Here is a 19,494-nt window from a genome sequence, read left to right on the forward strand (position 1 = left end):
CGCCAGGCTGGAGAGGATGTACAGGTTGCTTGAGCTAGGCTTCCCAATGGGGGAAAGGATAGAGGAATTGAAAGGGAGGATAACCTCAGTGTTGGAAAGGAGGGCTAGACAGCTAGTGTACAGGGCGAGGGTTAGGGCAACGGAGGAAGGGGAGAAGTGCACGAGGTTTTTCTTAAAAGCAGGTAGGGAGGGGGATAACGCAATTAGGGAATTGGTAAGCCCTGCCAGGGGCAGGCAGACGACGACGGCAGGGATGATGAGCATAGAGGAGGACTTCTATAGGGAGCTGTACGGGAGGAAAGGGACAGATGGGGGGAAGCGGTAGGAGCTGCTGGGGGCACTGGGGAGGAGGATTGGGAGCCTGGAGCCGCTGGGGGAAAAAATTCGGCAGGGAGAAGTGGAAGGGGCGGTAAAGGGGCTGAATAGGGATAGAACCCCGGGCCTGGATGGTATCCCAGCGGAGTTCTACGTCAAGTCCTGGGAGCTCCTGAAGGAGAACATGCTGCACATCTGTAGGGAGACTTTAGAGGAGGGCCGGGTGACGGACGATATGCGGGAGGGTTTAGTTACGCTGATTTATAAAGGGCTTGGGAAGCTGGCGCCCAATTACACTCCTAAACACGGACTACAAGATTTTAGCAAGGATAGTTGCGGCGCGATTAGGGAAGGTGGTGGTGGGGGGGGGTGGTAGAGCCGGATCAGACGTGCGCTGTCCCGGGGAGGAGGATCGCGGACTCCCTGGTGGTGCTGAGGGAGGCTATAGAAGGGGAAAGAGAGAGGGGGTGCCCGCTGGGGATTCTGAGCTTGGACTTGGACAAAGCCTTTGACCGTCTTTCGCATGAGTATATGTTGGCGGTGATGGAGAGAATGGGAATGAGTGGGCCCCTGGTGGAGTGGGTGGCACGGCTCTATGGTGGACTCAGGGCTAGGCTTTTGATAAACGAGGAACGCTCGGGGGTGATTCAAGTAGGGTCCGGGGTGCGGCAGGGGTGCCCCGATGTCTCCGGTCTTGTTCGTCATGAGCATGGAACCTCTAGCGGAGACAATAAGGGATAACCAAAGGATTATGGGGGTGACAATCCCGGGCAACAAGGAACAAGGGAAAGTGATTTTATATATGGACGACGTGGCCGTGCTGTGCAGGGACGCTGCGTCGGTGTGGAGAGCTATGGAGGGGACAGGTGCGGTTCTGTGCGGCCTCCGGCTTGAAGGTCAACGCGAGGAAGAGCGAGCTGATGGCCTTTGTGGACTCGAGGTTGTTCGGGGGTCGGCCACCGGAGTTGAGGCTGCAGACGGCAGAGATCACGGCGCTGGGGGTGACCTTCTGTAGGGATAGATCGGCGGAACGTAACTGGGAGAAAAGGATGAGGAAGGCGAAGGGACGTTTGGGTAAGTGGGCAGGGAGGCGGCTCACGATGGCTGGGAGTATCATGGTGGTGAAGGTGGAGATACTGCCAACGCTAAACTACCTGGCGCAAGTATTCCCACCTGGTAGGAGGGAGGTCAAGGCCTTGATATCGACGCTATTCGGATTTATCTGGGGGGGGGAGGGATGGAGAGGGTGAGGAGGGCCATACTGTGCATGCAGGTTGGGAACGGGGGGAGGGGCGCCCCAAATGTGGAGTACACCCTGAACTCGATCTTTGTGTGTAATGTAATGAGACTGTTCTCCTCCGCGGAGCCGCGAGGCAAGGCGGCGTGCTACATGAGGTATCGCCTGACGTGGCGCCTGCGGGGCCTCGGGATGACCCAAGCTGAGAGGAGCACACCCTTGGACTGGCCGGGGGGCTGGCTGAGTGACGTGGTGGGGGACTACGTAGGGCAGCACGGCCTGAACCGGTGGGGTGGGCCGGTGGAGCCCCAGAGAGGTGCGGGCCGAGGCGGAGAAAGGGGAGGCCTGTGATGAGGTGCCAGGTGCGAGGAAGGCGGTACACCGGGAAATTTGGAGGAACATGTCGTCGGTGGCACTCACAAAAGAACAGAAAGATTTGTCATGGCTGGCGGTCCGGGACAAACTGGGGACGAGGGGCTTCATGTACGCCGGCTAAATGGCACGCACCCCCAAATGCCCGAGGGGCTGCAACAGGGACGAAAGTGCAGTGCATGTGATGGTGGCATGCCCCTTTGCTCAGGAGGTGTGGAGGCGGAGCGAACCGTTGTTGGCCCGGTTCGCCCCGTCGAAGGTGACAACATGGGACATTACGTGGGGGGAATTGCGGGGAGTGGGAGGGGAGGACAGGGACCGGGCGTGGGCCATGATAGGCGCAACAAAGGAGGCCTTATGGAAGGCGCGCAAGAAGGAACTGGAGGGGTCCCAGATGTCCCCTTTGGAAGCGTGCCACGTGGCGAGGAGGTTGTTGGAGAGGGTGGTGGAGGTGGATCGGGTGAGGCTGGGACACGAAGCCGCACGGGTAAAAGTGGAAGTGGCCACTGCCCAGGGTGGGTTAGGGCGGCCTGGGATGGGGGGGGGGCCTTTACTGGCGCCCGGGGGCGAGGTCGCGCGTGGCTGGAGGGGAGGTAGCCCCTCCATGCACTGATGTGCCCCAGTGCTGTGTCGGGGGGTGATTCCGGTCTCGCGGAAGGGTCGGTGGCCGGGTGGGGCCTTCGCGGCGCGCGGGAGGGGGTGGCCCCTCGATCTTTGTTTTGTTTTGTTTTCTTCGCTGTGAAACTGAATAAAAATTTTAAAATCGTAATTACCAGCGAAACGTCGTACTCAAATTTCTAATTATGTTGATTCACTCTTCAACACACCGGTGGGCTAAAGTAGTGAACTATTTGTCCTTTGTAAACGTGACACATTTTTTACTGTTTGGCCGTGTCGGGTGGTGGAGGGTTACGACACATTTATAAATAACGCGATATAACCCAAAAAACATTTATTATGAATAATATTGGTCGCGAAAGCCTACGTGTTAAACGGATATCTATTCTGTATTTTATTTTTGGACTAAATCTGAAAAATACAAAAGTCAGACGCAGTAGATACCTAATTTCAGATGATCCGAAAGTGTATTGTGGTTTGGATGTATCTAAAAGTGTGACATCATTGAAACTGACCCCACATGTCAGGTTGTATCTGTGAATATCACTTTCTGTGAAAGGGAAGACGCATAAAGTTAGTACATAATGTGAGAGATCAGAACATTCACGTCCAAAAAAATACAATATCGTCCTCAAGACATTGAAATATGATTTTAAGAATAATAATGTGAAACTCATCCCGAAAATATATCTGTACAATTCACAGAAATTGGTTTAAAGGGGTTTACAATTTTACTGAAAACACGTGAATTATTCTCGGATGGACGGACTGACAAATGGACGTTAACATTATCTGGCATTGTCATATGAACTGAAGAATGAAACCCAGTTGTTTATGAGCAGCTGTCTGGACAAAGAGAAAACACTTCTCCTGTTAAAACGCCTAATTATGTATCTATCTTGTACATATCAAAATACATATCGCCCCCTGTATTACTGCAGTACGTATTCAAGATGATAATGCACCTAGCGATCCACCTTTGATTCCTTTCCATGGCTAACATTACCAACCCACACTGAGCGGTGTGGTGAAGCATGGTCAAAAACAGTTTTAATAACTCTTCACATGTATAAGGTGCCCTTAAGCTATAGATCTCAGAGCGCCGTTGCGTGTCAAGGGAAGAAATCAATAAGAAGCAACCGGTGAGAGAGAGACACGAAAGAGACGACAGAGCGAACTGGAGAGAGGATAGAGAGAAAGGGTAGGCTGTGTTTAACAGGTGGTGGGGCTCTTCAGATAGGACCTGAGTCTCCATCGACTGCGAGTTCCCCGGCCACCTGGAGTAGGGAATTCCAGGCGGTCACCGCAGGGTAGAAGCCTGGGGGCACGGTCGATGGATCTCGGAGATGAAACCCCCATATCTGACGTCCCACGGGCGAATTCTTCACCCAGCAGTCGATTGACAAAAGGGTTGCACACGTGCAGAAGAAAAAAAAATATATGAAGATGACATAAGTGGACAAACAAAGAGTGTGGTGCGTTTATGAAAACGTAGTTTGATGATAAAAAAAAATGTCAACGTCGATGAGTTAAAATGTTTTGAGCCGGTGTACGCTGCTCGCCGTGACATACGGATCGGAGCGCTTGGACGCTGCCAAAGGAAATGGAACAAAATCAGAGAGGTGTGCAGGAAGGCATGGGGAGATGCGCGCTTTTGCAATGTCACAGAGAGGTGGTAAGCAGCGGCGCTTGCATCAGGCCACGGACATTAAATGGGAGACCGTTGCCTGTCAAGGAGGGTTCAACGGGCTTGGGTCGAACACATCGTTCTCACGGACAGTGGCTTATGGTTGTAAATAACGGCGAAAAATTGCAGCCAGAGGAGAGAATTGGTTGACCACTGTTGAGGAGCGGCGATGGGAGATACAGTGAGCTCGATGGTGTCATTCCAGCACCGTAACGGATGGTGCCGGTGTTAGGAGGCCTGCATCCAGCAGTAGATAGGCCATGGCTGCTGCTGCTGCCGCTGCAAGTGTTGATGATGCTGAGACACTCAGGCATGTTTGTATATATGTCTATGTGTAAGAGTAGAGATTGTCATTCAAAATTCTAGATTTGAAAGGTTAAACTTGCATCACATCACATTTTTTATGCATAGTTACATAAATTTATAATATATAATTTCCATACTTCAGTAACACTGTTTTAGTCTGTTTTGTTCATTGTATGATGTAATAATATTTCAAATGTAAGTATACTCACCAAAATAAGGTATACTTTATTTTTTAGCAATTGCCTAAAACACCACCACATTCATCTTTTTTTTTTTACAAATATTGTGGCTGAGTGGCATGAGAAGCTTTTGTCTAACGTTTTAAACGTTGATGTCAACATAAGACCATCCATCATATACAGACATAAATATTAAATTGTAATTCTTGATTGACAAATCAGTTCGTTTGCAGTTGCTAGACGGATTGCCGCATCACAGGTTTGTGAGAGGTGAATGGCAGTTTTAGGGGAGGCATTCAACCAGCAGTGGATTGATCATGGCAGATAATGATGATGATGGTGGTGGTGAGAATAAAATATTGCACCTCGTAACAATCTTTTCACAAATAACCTCATCCAAAACGAGGATATGCATTTCGTTTTTTTTTTATCAAGTTATCCGTCACTCGAGCTCATCCATCTTTTCCGCATGTCTTGTGGCTGAGTGCAGTGAGTAACTATTGTCTTTGTGCGCAGGACAGCGCCGTCAATCCACCCACCTACTCGTCCCCACCACGTGAAGACTCCACGCTGTTGACACTAATTGCCGGCCCGTGATGGATGGGAGCGACGCCACTGGCATCTGGCTGGCAGCAGGGCGTCTCATGCCAACAAGTAATTAAGACTGAGGACTTGGTGAAGTAGGAGGGAGGAGGAGGAGGAGAGGGGCATGAGGTTCAAATTCTGGAGCACTCAGAAGGAAATGTCCCCTTATTTTCTGTGTAATGCAAGAATTGAAAATGTGCAGCTTGGCCACATCAAGAGGCTTGTGGTTTAGCCTGCACGGTAATTTTCAGTGAGGCGGGGGTGCCCGCAGCATTTAAGAATGCCGAAATAATTGTTTTCGACGTGGACTGTCGAAAGGAGAACGCTTTCTTGTCTCTTATTCGTTTGCAAAATAGGCCGAGTCCACTAAGGCTGTTCAATAATACGCACATTTTCCCAGCGTATCAACCCTTATACGATGCTGCGGTGAAGTAAGGGGCCATCCATTTAGCACGTACGCATGGAGGGGGGAGGGGGGGTTAACCCAAATGCGCAGCTTGCGTATGGGGGGGTCTACTGACAATGTACGTACGCATAAGAAACGGGGGGGGGGGGTGGGGGGGGTGAAGCCTCGATCATAATTTGTCTACATTGGCCTTCAGATGAGTTAGATAGTCCGGCGATGGACTATCTGTTTGCTTAAACACGTTAATATGATTAATCCTTGATCGTTTCTGCGTGGATTAAATATCGGCCGTTCTATAGGATTCTCGGGGGGAGTGGGGGGGGGGGGTGCGTCAGGCGAACGTACGCAGGTGGGTAAAAGGTACGCGTGCGTACAGGGAGGGGGGGACGGGTCAAGTTTCGACAGATTTTTGCGCACCTACTCAATGGATGGCCCCTAACGGTTAGTGCGCTGGGCTTGCAATCCAGCGGTCGGCGGTTCCATCAGATTCCCCGGCGTGGCAGTTGAAACGATGGGGGCAAGTTTCTCAAATCCCCCCTACGCATCTTCTCTCCCCAGCTGCTTGCAGGTCGATCGGCAGGTGGGGAGAGAAATAGTTCACTACTAAAGTAGTTCACTACTAAAGTAGTGAACTATTTGTCTTTTGTCAACGTGACACTTATTTGCTGATTGGCCGTGTCGGATGGTGGAGGGTTACGACACATTTATAAATAACGCGATCTAACCCCAAAACCTTTATTATGTGTCATGGGTGCTTTGGCACAACAGCCAGCAAATCTCAGTCATTTATATATGCATTGTTTTTCTTTAAACAATTGAATAATTCTAAATGCACGCTCGTTGCCACGGCACATGGTCCAGAAACGTGGACATTAACGAAGCAAATGGAGCCACAACTCAAAAGTGTGCATCAGAGAAGCGTGGTGAGATGGCTCGCTTGGAATTACATTGGGAGACTGAAAGAGGAGCACGTGCTTTAGACAACTTAAACACGCGTCTTCTTCACGACGCAATTTTGACTTCACATAATTAAGTGGGCTTTGGGAGCACACATTGCTGAAAGGTTTGACGGCCAGTGGTCCACAATAGCAATGGAAGAGCAGCCGAATGAGGAAATTAATCCGAGAGTAATCTACCGCAGAGCTTGAACACGTACAATCATTCGCTGTGCACGTGTTGGATTATTTTTTTCTGATTTTTTTTTTATTACAACTTCAACACAAGCATGGTACAAAGCGCCGATCACCGAACGGAAGGAGAGGGGGGGGGGACAGAAATTTTGCGAATGGCAGCAACCCCTCGACAGATCCCAATGAATTGGAATGATAATATTTACACTGGAGGAATCCGATGAGCTATGAAGCTCTTTTTTTCCACAGATTTCCTCCAGCATTTCACAGATTTTCCAGCAGTAGCGAAGGGGGGGGGGGGTGGGAGCTCGCTGACCCACCCAGGTGGGAACCACGAGCGGGGGGGGGGGGGACGTGAACGTGTTTCAGGTGAACGGAAAATGATAATGGGGGGAAAGATATCGAACAAACTGGGGGGGGGGGGGTGGGGGAGGAGAAGTAAGGGGCCATGGTGGGTGGAGGGCGTAGGAGGGAAATGGGGCAGGGGTGGAGGACAGGTGTTGGATTGTAACTCGGCGGCGGGACTCTGGCAGATCCAGTCGAGGGCCTCACCTCATGCTCGCCGTGCAGCCTCACGTTGAACACCGCCGTGCGCGAGTGCGTCGCAGTCGCGGTGCGGCTCGGTCCGGGCGACCGGCGGCTGGGCAGGAAGCACTGCCTGAGGAGGGGCTGGCACTGCGACTGCGACGCGATGCGGATCTTCGTCGCGGCCACTCCGTCCAGGTGAGACGGGACCTGCGCCGCCAGCGTACCGCCGTTGTTATTCGAGCGGGCCAGCGTCGATTATGTTAGAGGAGGTCTGGTGGAGGGGGGTGGAGGGGAATGGTAGGCTGCGGCCAACTCTGCCGTCAGTACTGCGAAGCGAGCAAATGCAATTATTGTATTGCGTTGCAAATCAATAACGTGAAGTGTCTATCGTCGGTAAGCTTTGCGCGCGTTGACTTTGGGAGTGCTGTGTACGGAGCAACGCCAGATTTGCATCGCTTCTGTTGAAGGGTAAGGCTATGGAGACGCATTTCTAGGCTCATACGCACTGACATCAAAATAAATGTTACAAATCTTTTAAGATTGATCTAAATCCATCACCGCTATCCAGTTAATGACCTTTTGCTAAGTTTAATCTTGATGAATATAATATAAAATGAAGATTAATCTGCTCAGCGAAATCAAACGTTAATTCTGTACAATTTTAGGCGCTCAGATTAAATTTTGGAAATGTTTCCGATTTCTCCTTTGAAACGCACAGGTTAGGGAATGAATCATACATCTTAAAAATACAATATGCAATAATTAATTACGACCAAATATTTAGGTGTTACTGAAAAACTGTTACTTGACAAAACAAAATTTGCCTTTGCTGGAAATAAAATAATGAGCATTTAAGCGACTATAAACACACATTGTCATCAAACTTTCGTCTTGTAACAATGCATGAAGTAATTAAGCAAAGCTGATTAGATTTAGTACATTTCCTTCCTTTATATCGTACAATTGAAACGGTAAATTTGCTTTCAGAAAATTCCCCGAATTAATAAAAAAAAGAAATCATCCCTGAAATCTTTAGACCGTTTAAAGAATACAAAGCTAAACATTTCATAACGGAAACTTTAAAACAAGCGACTGAGGCAAAACACAAGTTGGAGGACTCACATGATAAGCAGTGCACTGCAGCAGTGTTGGAATTGTGTTCCACATTGTTGGCACTATCTCGTTTTCAAATCACTTTCTAATACACTGCACACTTTGCCCCGAGACTAACGGTGTTATCACCAGAGACAAAACAAAATTCGACAATTTAAAATAGAATTAACGAATCTAGAATTCCGTTGCGGATAACAAATTGAGTTTCATTGTAACGTATTTGTTGTTGTTGTTATTGCATAGACAGCACCCATTTGCCGGTGGTTATAAATACACACAAACGTGCCGCGGGGATCCCATTGGTTCAAGCTGTCCACGAATCAGCACCAAGTTTGCCGATACGCATGCACGACAATTTCAAATCTTTTTCAAATCCCCCCGGGCGCTTTAAAAGGAGACAGAAGTTGCTGTGCTTGATATGCATAACACTCCTGCTTTTGTTCTGCCCTCCATTTGGTTCCACGCTTTGTGTGTGCAGGCGTGCGTGTCTTTGTTTTGTAATACATCTAAAAACAGAATTATAAACAACTCCGATGAGAATAGAATGTAGAATACAATGTAATTACGCTTTTCAATAATGAAAACGCGGTTGTGAAGGAATGTTTTCCAACCTGTTGTTGGACAGGCATCGGAACTCAGTTAAACAAATGCAGGCACACGATGCACACACGTGCAATGATAATTGACACTGATCTTATGCAAAATAGTATACAATTATGTTCGGCCCATGTACTTGAGTGTCATTTTCCCTCAGCTTACACCTTTTAGAATACATGTCTCTTATGATTTGGGATTGAAATAAAAATTGTGCTGATGGCGTGATGTGATGGAATCTATATATATATGACCTGTATTAAGTGTCTAAAATACAGCCAGAACAATCCCCGTTCACAATGACCACGTATTTGTTTAACACAGACTCGATTCTTATTGCATTTATTTGGATCCCATATATATTTTTTTCAAATTCCTTTGCCAGTAAAGTCCGGCAATCGAGCATCATTTGTTTAACAAAAGGGGCTGATCATGCTCGATGAGACATAGAAGGTCAACACCGGTCCAGCTGTTTATTTCTTAAACAAATGCTGCTTCATGAATATCGCCAATACGCAGATAGAGCCAATAGACCGATGTGCTGAAACGTATATATATATCTATAAATGTGTTTAATGTAGTGACTTAGAATGGAGTTTTCTACTCGTGCAGTATTTACTTGTCGGGGGGAACAAAATGTTGCTTCGCAAAAGCGAAGGCAGTCTTGTTAAAAGGACCTATTGTGCGTGTTTGCGACCATGCCATAGCTTCCCCCCCTCCCTGTCCATTAGCGCCCTTATGACCGAGTTTATAACCCGCACAGATGCACATGATGGGATGCCCCAGGTACAAAAAAAATAGAGGTGGGGGGGTGGTGAGAACAACAATCAACGCACAATGGCCAGGCAACGTATTGCGGGTCCTTGTGGGCAGCTGATCCCAAGGGCGCTCTTCTTTTTCTTAATGGCACAACACATTCTTTTCAAGACCCCCCCCCCTCCCCACGCCGCCGCCACGGTAGTGTGGAGAGTCAATAGCATCTGTGTCAGGCGACACCCCCGTCAAGGCTGAGAGCCAGTGACTGATTGCTGCCAATTAGCAGACTGCGTGTTCCTTCACATGACTGACCTGTCACATGCAACCAGCGAATGCCAGTGCATACACTGCGCTCAATTCATAGTGTCCGACGCACGTGTGGTGAATTTCCCCGTCCAAACCCAATCGCTCGACGGGGGGTGGGGTGGGGGGGGAATCTAGCGATAAAGCTTTTAACATTGCGTAGTTTGAGTTTGTTTTTCAGCTTAACACGTAGGCTTTGGCGACCAATATTATCCATGGGAGAGGCGTTTGGGTTAGTTTATATTTTACGCGATCCCAAACAAAAAGCCTCTATTATGATTCGTCTGTTTTTAGCTTGCATTTCTTTTCTTTACCGATATGGTATTACAGTGCGCGCGCGTGTTTGTGTGTATCGATACAATATATCTAAATATATATCGGTGTTGAATTGGCAAAGGTGCACATTGACGAGTCAAAATCACTCGCCACGTTTGTCATTGCCACCGCCTTCTCATAGCATGATTATCTTAAATGTAAGAGGCATGGTTATTATTATTATTATTTCTTTATAATCGTTTGAAGGACACAATTGGAAAGCAGAGCAGGATACATATATCTATATTTACTTTGGGCAGTTAATGATGACCGAATGGGATTACAATTATGAAGTGAATAGGTAAACAGAAAATATGATGGCTTACTTATTGTAAAAAAAAACATTCATTTATTGGTAACGTCACGTAGAAAATAAAATCAAATAATAATAGAATACGACTTTTCGGTTGCAACACAAGCAACCATCATCAGGTAAGAATGAATGATAAAACACAGACACGGGAACAACACAGGCAGATACACATGCAGAGAGAGACACACACAAAGACACTGAGCGAGGCACACATGTATATCTGCCCATGCTGTTCCCGTGTCTGTGTTTTATCATTCATTCTTACCTGATGATGGTTGCTTGTGTTGCAATCGAAACGTCGTATTCTATTATATTTTATTTTCTACGTGACTTTACCGAAAGAACCAAAGAGTAATTCCTGCAGTCACGAAAGCTTCGAATCTAGTTTGATTAATTTATTGATGAAAATCAGCATGGTAATTTGTCTCGTGAAAGTTTTTTAAATCAGTGCACATTGGCAGCTATGAGCTAGGTATCGGAAACATGAACACGGACAAAGAAAAATAAATCGAAGTTCAAAATCATGAACAGAAGCGTGAAGATGGAGAGTTGGATGCTCGCAACTGCACAAAGAGACCGAAAGAGGAAAACGTGGTTCAGGGAGCGAGGATTAATTAACTAAACTTAATATTTACATTTCGATTTAAAGCTTTCGTTACTGCAGGGATTCATATTCTTGGTTATTTCGGTAAAGTCAGGTAGAAGGGAAATAAAAAATAATAAATAATAAAAATAGTAAAAATTATCACGACGTTTCGATTGCAACACAAGCAATCATCATCAGGTGTGAAAACCACAGCAAGACATTTTTTCTTGCTGATGACGATTGCTTGTGTTGCAATCGAAACGTCGTGAGAATTTAATTGATTTATTTTTATTATTTTGTATTTCCCTTCTACGTAACTTTACCGAATGAACCAAGAATATTAATGTTTACCTTTAAGGAAGAGTTAGCCAGAACATGCCCGCGAGACTGACCTCCGGGAAAATGGAGCAATGAGATATGTTCACGTGCAAGCTACGTGCATGTGCAAGGGTGAGATGGACTGTGGTGTTGCAGGATGAAGGGGGACAGCGATGGTATGTGGAGACCCTCGTGCAGCAGTGGATCGACCATAGCTACTGATGACGACATAAGAAAAATGTGTATCTCTGACAATGACTCCTCTTCTCGGTGGAGAGAGACAGCGGGATGGTGGACTTTTTTATTGATTTTCTATAAATCAGTATGCTTTCTCTGCTGTGAAATAGGACTACTGTTCGTAACGATCGACTCATATAGATTATCTCTTAAGGAAGGGTTGATGACTAATATGCTGTGCCTTCATGATCTGTGTCTATGAACGGCCGTTCTACACTTTCCTTGTGTTGATAAGATGAATTTGTACAACGATAAGTAAATCCTCGCCATGAAAGAAAATTGTAAGAAATATGAGGTCAGAAATCAAAACATTTATAGTGGCAGAGTAAGGAAACAACATTTGCAATACTCTTTGGGTCTTTAGGTAAAATCACGTAGATAGAAAAATAATTTTTAAAAATCACGACGTTTCCATCCTACCTGCTGATGTTAGCAGTTATTTCCGACTCTCTGGGTTGCATTCCTCGATGTGGCGTTGGCTACATTGACATGCTAATCTCTCACGAATACAACGGCCATCCCAACAGCTTCGGGGTGCCCTCGATGTTCCTTCTCTAACCCCTCCCACTTACCCTTGGGCTGCACCCATCTCAGGCCTTGATGTGGCGGTGGCTACATTGACATGCTAATCTCTCACGAATACAACGGCCATCCCAACAGCTTTGGGGTGCCCTGGATCTTCCTTCTCTAACCCCGCCCACTTTACCTTGGCCTGCACCCATCTCAGGCCTATATAACACCCTGCTTCAGCAGCTCTCTTGCTATATTTTTTCACCTGAGGACGATTGCTTGTGTTGCGATCGAAACGTCGTGATTTTTACTTTTAATTTTTCTATCTACGTGACTTTACCGAAAGACCCAAGCTTTAAGTCAAGATTTGCAATACTTCGAAGCAAATTAGTGTAGGCCACGCCCGGTAGGACCACTTGGACTACGCCCGCTTGGGCTACGCCCATTTTAAACCTTTATAAACAGTTTGCCTTTAGAGGCTAACCCCCCTTTTCCTGATGACGACCGCTTTATTGCGATCGAAACGTCGTAGTTTTTTTTGTTATTTTCTCTTAACCTATCTACGTGACTTTACCGAAATACCCAAATAATACCCCTACCTTGTACTCTTGTGGTAGTGCCTGACACTTCTGATCCCAACTTCAAGTCAGCCTGGTAGCGTTGCAGAAAATATTGAGTGAAAAATTAAGCCCCTGGATGCAATGATGCACTCGTCATATTTTCGCAGTTCATGTAAGCAAGTTCTAAAACCGTTACGCATCTAACATGAGTGCCAGTCCACCGCAACTTCTATTCACACATGTTCATTTAACTTGCCCTGTTGTATGTGTATATTCTTTAAAATCTTTGACGCTTAATATCTTCAGATCTATGAATTCTAAACGAGCTGAAATTTTGTACACAGACTCGTCGTCATTTCGCGCGACAATTCAAGATTTCGTTTAAAGAACTGGTCCATGTCCCTCCGATCCTGGGCCTCTTCGTGTTCTTACTTAAAATTTTATTGCACAATTTCAAATATGTTATAATTATCCAGACAAAAATGACCTATTGTTATTGTCTGGATTTAATTCTTAGAACGAGCATGTACATATACAAATTTTTTTTACAAGATTAAAATGCAATTCATGTAAAGAGACGTAAACTATTAATACAAATAAAAATGACAAGACTGATTTTATAGTTTTTTAAGAATCAAATTTGATTAATTTTGCGGGTCAAAAGATACATTTTAGAGATATTTAAATTCAAAGCATTCCACCAATTACCATTACATCTGATATTTAATTTGGATATGGATAAATAGAGGAACGAATGCTACTTTAATTTGTTTGCTAGACTTCAACATTACATAAACTTACTCTATGAAATGACCAGAATGTCCGTTCAAGTCTTATTTAAGTAAATGACAATGATACTAAAACGTAAACATCTATTTTGTAAAAACATTTTTTTTAATGCACATACTTTTATCTACACTCAAAGTATAAAACTAATTATTTCGACTCCAGAATTACGTAAATTTCATGTCCTGAATAAAAGTGGGTGGCATTACGTAAAGAAAATGAAACATATCGAAGCTACCAAGTTTTATTCAGCACATCAAATTTGATGAACTCTGGGGTAAAAAATACGTATTTTTTTACTTTTGAGTGCAAATAAAGGTATGTGCATTGGAAAACTTGTTTATTTTTTAACCAAATATATTTTTTTACTGTTCAACTTCAACGATGAATTCCCGCCCCAGTAAAGGGAACCGCGGCATCTGTGAGTGCCCCGCCAATCACAAGGCCCCAATGCCCAGCCGCTGTCACCTCGAGGCAATTGACGGCTTCTCACGGATCGACGCCTTTGCTCGCAAAGTAAGCCAAAAAACACTCTCTTGTTTTTATCGTAAACAAAAGTTCTGCGTGGCGGCTGACGGTGTCGATTTAGCGGTGAGTGAAAGAGGCTATTCGAAAGTCAACAGTTTCAAGCTCGTAATAATAATAGTTAAACGTTTAAAAGTACAATCCATCCATATATCCCAATGCGTCACCCTTTATGGAAAGCAGGAAAAAAAACAGAACCTGCAGGGTAATCGGCCAGAACTAGTGGCGATGAAGGCCAGTTTAAAGAGGCGAGTTTTCGAGACAGACTTAAATATATATCTTACGACCCAGATAATTTTGATTTAAAGCTTTCGTGACTGCAGGGATTCATATTCTTGGTTCTTTCGGTAAAGTCACGTAGAAGGGAAACAATAAGATAATAAAAATATAAAACAAAATTCTCACGACGTTTCGACTGCAACACAAGCAATCATCATCAGGTGTCATCATCAGGTGTGATGATGCTTGCTTGTGTTGCAGTCGAAACGTCGTGAGAATTTTATTGTTTTAAATTTTTCTAATTTTATTGTTTCCCTTCTAAGTGACTTTACCGAAAGAACCAATTTTAATATGAGACTGATAATCTTACGGGTAAAGGCAAAGCGTTCCAATGCTTGGGGGCTGCATGGGCAAAAAGGTCGATCACCACAGGAAATTAGCCTTGAATAGGTTGAGAACTACCATCCAGAATGGGACAGAGCGATTCAATCAGATCAGGTGCTTGGTGGTGGCAACTGTGGTGGTGGTGGTGCTGTTGTTGATTAGTAGAGTCGTGAAAAGTTAATGGCGCAGCCATGCAATTTCTCGCTCTCACCACTGTTGGCAGAAGGATATGCGCTGGAGGGAGCGTCTAGAAAGACCCTTCAAACGATTATCGTAACGATGTAATTAATATATTAAGGGCAACTTCACAGAGTCTCAGGACAACATATATTTTTAAGGAGGGTCTTGCCAAATCAGTATTAAGGATTATTTTGCTTGTTGGGAAAAAAAACTAGAGTACACGGAGAAAAATCCACACACGAGGTTCACACTCAAAGGACCGACCACACAAACGGTTTGACAAATTCGCGGTAGTGCCACCTGCTGGTCACTATTTTAGTAAGCAGGTTTGGATCGTCTCCGATTTAAACTATAAACGAAATTTATATTCTTGTATGTATCGTACGTCCGACGTTTCTCTCCACGCGCTTCTGCAGGAACTGAAATCAGCTGTCACATTAGTTTGGAGTCAAACATTTTTGTTAATGTATTTATCATTCAATTAAAACTCCCCAATTTGAGCTCCACTTGTGAATAACCTACACAGCGAATGTTTGCGCTGTGAAATCTGTCCCTGCACCGTTTGGTTCTCTTGTTCACGCAATGATTATGACGTGTTCAGTGCTGCAGACCTTGTTCGAAACCAATTCTGATATTATTGGTCACCCCCGTGCCCTCGTTAATGTCAATAACCTAGATTATGCAAGGTATGCGTTCACACGAATCAAACAAATATGCGCATGGCGCACACACGAATGTGAGTTTCGGTTTAAAAAAGTTAACGCTGTAGGCTTTAATCTCGCCCAGAGACAAAGGCTTTTAGCTCAGTTTAACACGTAGGCTTTCGCGACCAATATCATCCACAGAAGAGTTTTTTTTTGGGTTAGATCGCGTAAACATTCGTTAACCCCGCCACCACCCGACACAGCCAACTAGTAAGGGTTGTCACGTAAACAGAACGTGGCCAATTCGTCACTAGTACAGCACCACCGGTTGTGTGTTGGAGAGCGAAGCCACAACGTTTACAATCTGAGTACGACGTTTCACCAGTAATTACAACTAGCTTCATCAGGTGACAGCCAGATTTGTGGAGAAGTCCATCTGTTTCGTTCCTAATGCCATGCGGAGTGCTTAATTACTGACCATTCTTGCTTAGTCGGCAATACAGTTTTGGGCTAAAGTGAATGTTGTGCTATGGTGCGAAGGCTCTGAGCTGACAATTGCGTTCAACGCACATATGTTGAATTAATTGAAATCAGGGACGGATTAAGGTTCTTGTAGGCCATAGGCACTTCTGTTTAGTTGAGCCTTCAGCGATAACTTTCTACTGATAGTGCTGCCCGTGTTGCTGTCTCCGATCAACCATAGGACAACAACAACGCTTGTCTTCCCTTGCACTCACTCTCTATTGAGAATGAGAGTGTGCGAAAAACACCATTCGAAGATGCTGTTGTTAATTTTTCAATGAAACAAATCTCAACAAGTTCATCTCCCGTGTTAATTTCTCTCACTTGATGAGAGAGAAAAATCGATTAACATTCACATCACTCGGCCTTTTCGTATATACACTGTGCCTATCCTTGCAATAGAGAGATATATGCATTTATTAAAGAACATATCTTGGTTCAAAATGTTTTATCACACAAACAAACCAGAAAAAACCACGGTCAACATTTTTATTTCGTAGGTTCTAGGCACGTTAGTCGGCTTGCGAATTTCGTGCAGGGCGGCGTGTTCATCATTTCTCGTCTCGCACAAGAGTTGGCTTGAGGATTTGAACCCAAGTTGAGCTGAAGACTTCATTTCAACTCCTGAAGATATTGCACTAGTGGCGTGGCGTAAACAAAGCTCGAGAAGAGAAATTCTCACGGCACGTAGCCCGGGCAGATTACAAGAGACCTGTGGAAATGTAAATGTGAAATGTTCGCTATTTAAGCAACGATGACAAACTACGGATGTTTCACAGTAGTGGGAGATATGTATACCATTGCTGATTTGTCTTGATTTGAAGCTTTCGTGACTGTAGGAATCCATACTCTTTGGTTCTTTCGGTAAAATCACGTAGTAGGTATAAAATACCTACGTGACTTTACAGGTAAAATTACGTAGGTATAAAATATCTACGTGGCTTTACCGAAAGAACCAAAGAGTAATATGCAACAAGTTAAAGTTGTGTTCGTTTCACCAGTCTGAGAATAATAATATGTACAGGCAATGATAATCGCATTTTCGTCGCTTTATCTTTGCACCGAACGTACTCTTCGCTCGTAGAGGGTAAATCTAATGAACCGGGGAGCTGTTTCTGGAAGGTAACAGGTTACGTATGCATGTTTAACTTCTTTCGCACCATACATTGGAGGTGCGGGGTGGGGAACAACACTGAAAATGTAAAGGCATAGCCCCGCAATTACTTCCTCATGCCACTCCTGCCAGGAAGGACCTTCACTCCGGAGGGTATTTCTGCCTACTCTTCCACGGTGGCCAAACCTTTTTGGACAAAGTTGAAGTGTCCACACTTTACCTCCACCATAAGCGACCAGCCGATCGACCAACTGTGGTTGTCGCCCATGGATTCTGCTGCGTGGATAGAAGCGGGGGGGATATTTAAGAAATCTGCTTCATTGTATCAGCTGCCACGTGAGGACAGGGTATCGAACCGGTCGCTTCTGGATTGCGAGTGCAGTGTTCGAACCATTTCACCACTGTGGCACCACCCCTGGCGAGGCGTTTTTTAGATTAAATGAAGCCTGAAGTTGACGTTAAATGTTTGAAAAATTACAGTACTCGGGTATATGTGTGCACGCATATACGTGTTTATACACCACGTAAACATACGTGATTATGTAGTAAAATGGGTGTTTATTTTGCATATTTAATGAAACAGAAAGCTTTTAAATATATTCAACTCGCCGTACATTCCTAATCAAAACACGGGGATACTTATTAAATGTGCCGCGTGCATATTGGGCCAAGTCTAAAACTCCATGGCGACTATTATAAACCCATCCCGGTACCCTTTCACACAATCAGCAGAAGAAACTGAATTTTTTTTCACCGTACGTATAGCCAACCGTGCTAATCGGAGGTGCTAAACCAGCCTGGTATGGAACCAGCCAGGTACGTAACTAAGCCACGTGCAGAGTCAGCCAGGTACGGCGGCTCAGTGGAAGAGCGAGTGGCTCGCAATCGGAATAAGGCGAGTTCAACTCCTCGCCGGCGAGTTCAAATCTTAGCAATTAACTCAGCCCATCACCCCTGCCGGGGGTCTATAAAATGGGCACCACTTTGTGGGAGACTCAACAAATGGTGTTCCGATGCAGAAATTTGGCCCCCTGCCATAGACATGTGGAATTACCACCACTGGCCAAGGTTTGTAAATAAGAGACGAGCACCATTTCAACCAACAGTTATTTGTGCAATCCGCTACTTTGACCTTTTGTCGACACACACACACACTCACACTTACCTGATGACTGCACCAGCTGTACTCCAGCATGATTTTGCTTAGTCTCCCGATGAAGTGGGGCTTCCCTGCTGAAGCGGTTATCCCAGCCAGGAGGGTCGAGTGCTCACTTTGCCTGCCCCGTGTGCTTTTGTGTGTCCCTCCATCGGCAGGCCACAATCCCCGCTTTGTCCACGCAACTTTTTTTTTCTAAAAAGAAAGAAAGAAAAAAAGCCCCAAACCCTCCAGCCCCAACCCTGTGGCCGGTGGGTAATGAACTTGAAGCTTTTCTTGCAGAGTCAATGAATCGAAAGAAGCCGGGTTAAAAGAGAGAGAGAGAGCAAAAAAGGAGTCAGAAAATAAATAATCAAATAAAAGCGACGGGGCTAATTACCGGCATTCTTGAACGCATTACGCATCCAGCACCCAGTCCTCCTTTCTCTGATCCTGTGTGTTATTCCTTAATTATTCCAGCGAGGTCGAGATGGGGGGCGGAGTGACTACGCAGCTAATCACTGGCACAGGAGAGACCCGATCTGGTGTCCGCTGCCACCACACAATGTCCCCTTTCGTCTGCATCGCCCCGGGGTCCCCCTTCCCTGGCTTGTGACCACGCCAGCATTTACCTTGCACTCAGATCTGGAGCTTTGCTGGACATCTGTGGCCACTCTGGTAAGCTATTGAACAAAAACAAAACAAAAACTTACCAGGTAAGACCCGCTGAGCGATGTAGCACTTTTTTTTTTCTTCCAATGAGCGGCCTGGCCACAACTGATACCTCGACGAAGGGGCTTATCGCGTGGACATTTACAGCAGCCAAACACTGCGAATGCGTGTAGATTCTAAATGTGGAGAGGAAAAAAAAACGATTCAGAGGAAAGTCCACGCGAGCACGTTGAGAACATGCACACTCCAAACATACAATCGTCCGGATTGGGATCGAACCCACAACCTCATGTATTCCAGGCAAGGTAGTTAACATCTCGCCACCATGGCGTCCATAGAAGGAAT

The 19,494-nt window shown here is 45.4% G+C and overlaps 1 protein-coding gene across 2 annotated transcripts in view; it reads right to left on the bottom strand.

Annotated features, from left to right (window-relative positions):
• LOC116951198 (transcription factor EC-like) overlaps positions 1-19,289 on the bottom strand; it is a 50,610-nt gene extending 31,321 nt beyond the window's left edge. Inside the window, exons 1-2 of one of the 2 annotated variants that reach the window (XM_032969680.2) lie at positions 18,508-19,289; positions 7,388-7,570 (exon numbers count right to left, since the gene is read on the bottom strand). In XM_032969680.2, coding sequence (XP_032825571.2) covers positions 7,388-7,570; positions 18,508-18,537 — 213 coding nt within the window. In that variant the 5' untranslated portion in view covers positions 18,538-19,289. The remainder of the gene's footprint in view (positions 1-7,387; positions 7,571-18,507) is intronic. The other variant, XM_032969681.2, reaches the window with a different exon arrangement.
• Positions 19,290-19,494: the final 205 nt, after the last annotated feature.

This window comes from Petromyzon marinus, chromosome 42, assembly GCF_048934315.1.
Source record: "Petromyzon marinus isolate PM22_M1 ecotype Great Lakes invasive population chromosome 42, UKy_Petmar_22M1.pri1.0, whole genome shotgun sequence".
NCBI classification, from domain to species: Eukaryota; Metazoa; Chordata; class Hyperoartia; order Petromyzontiformes; family Petromyzontidae; genus Petromyzon; species Petromyzon marinus.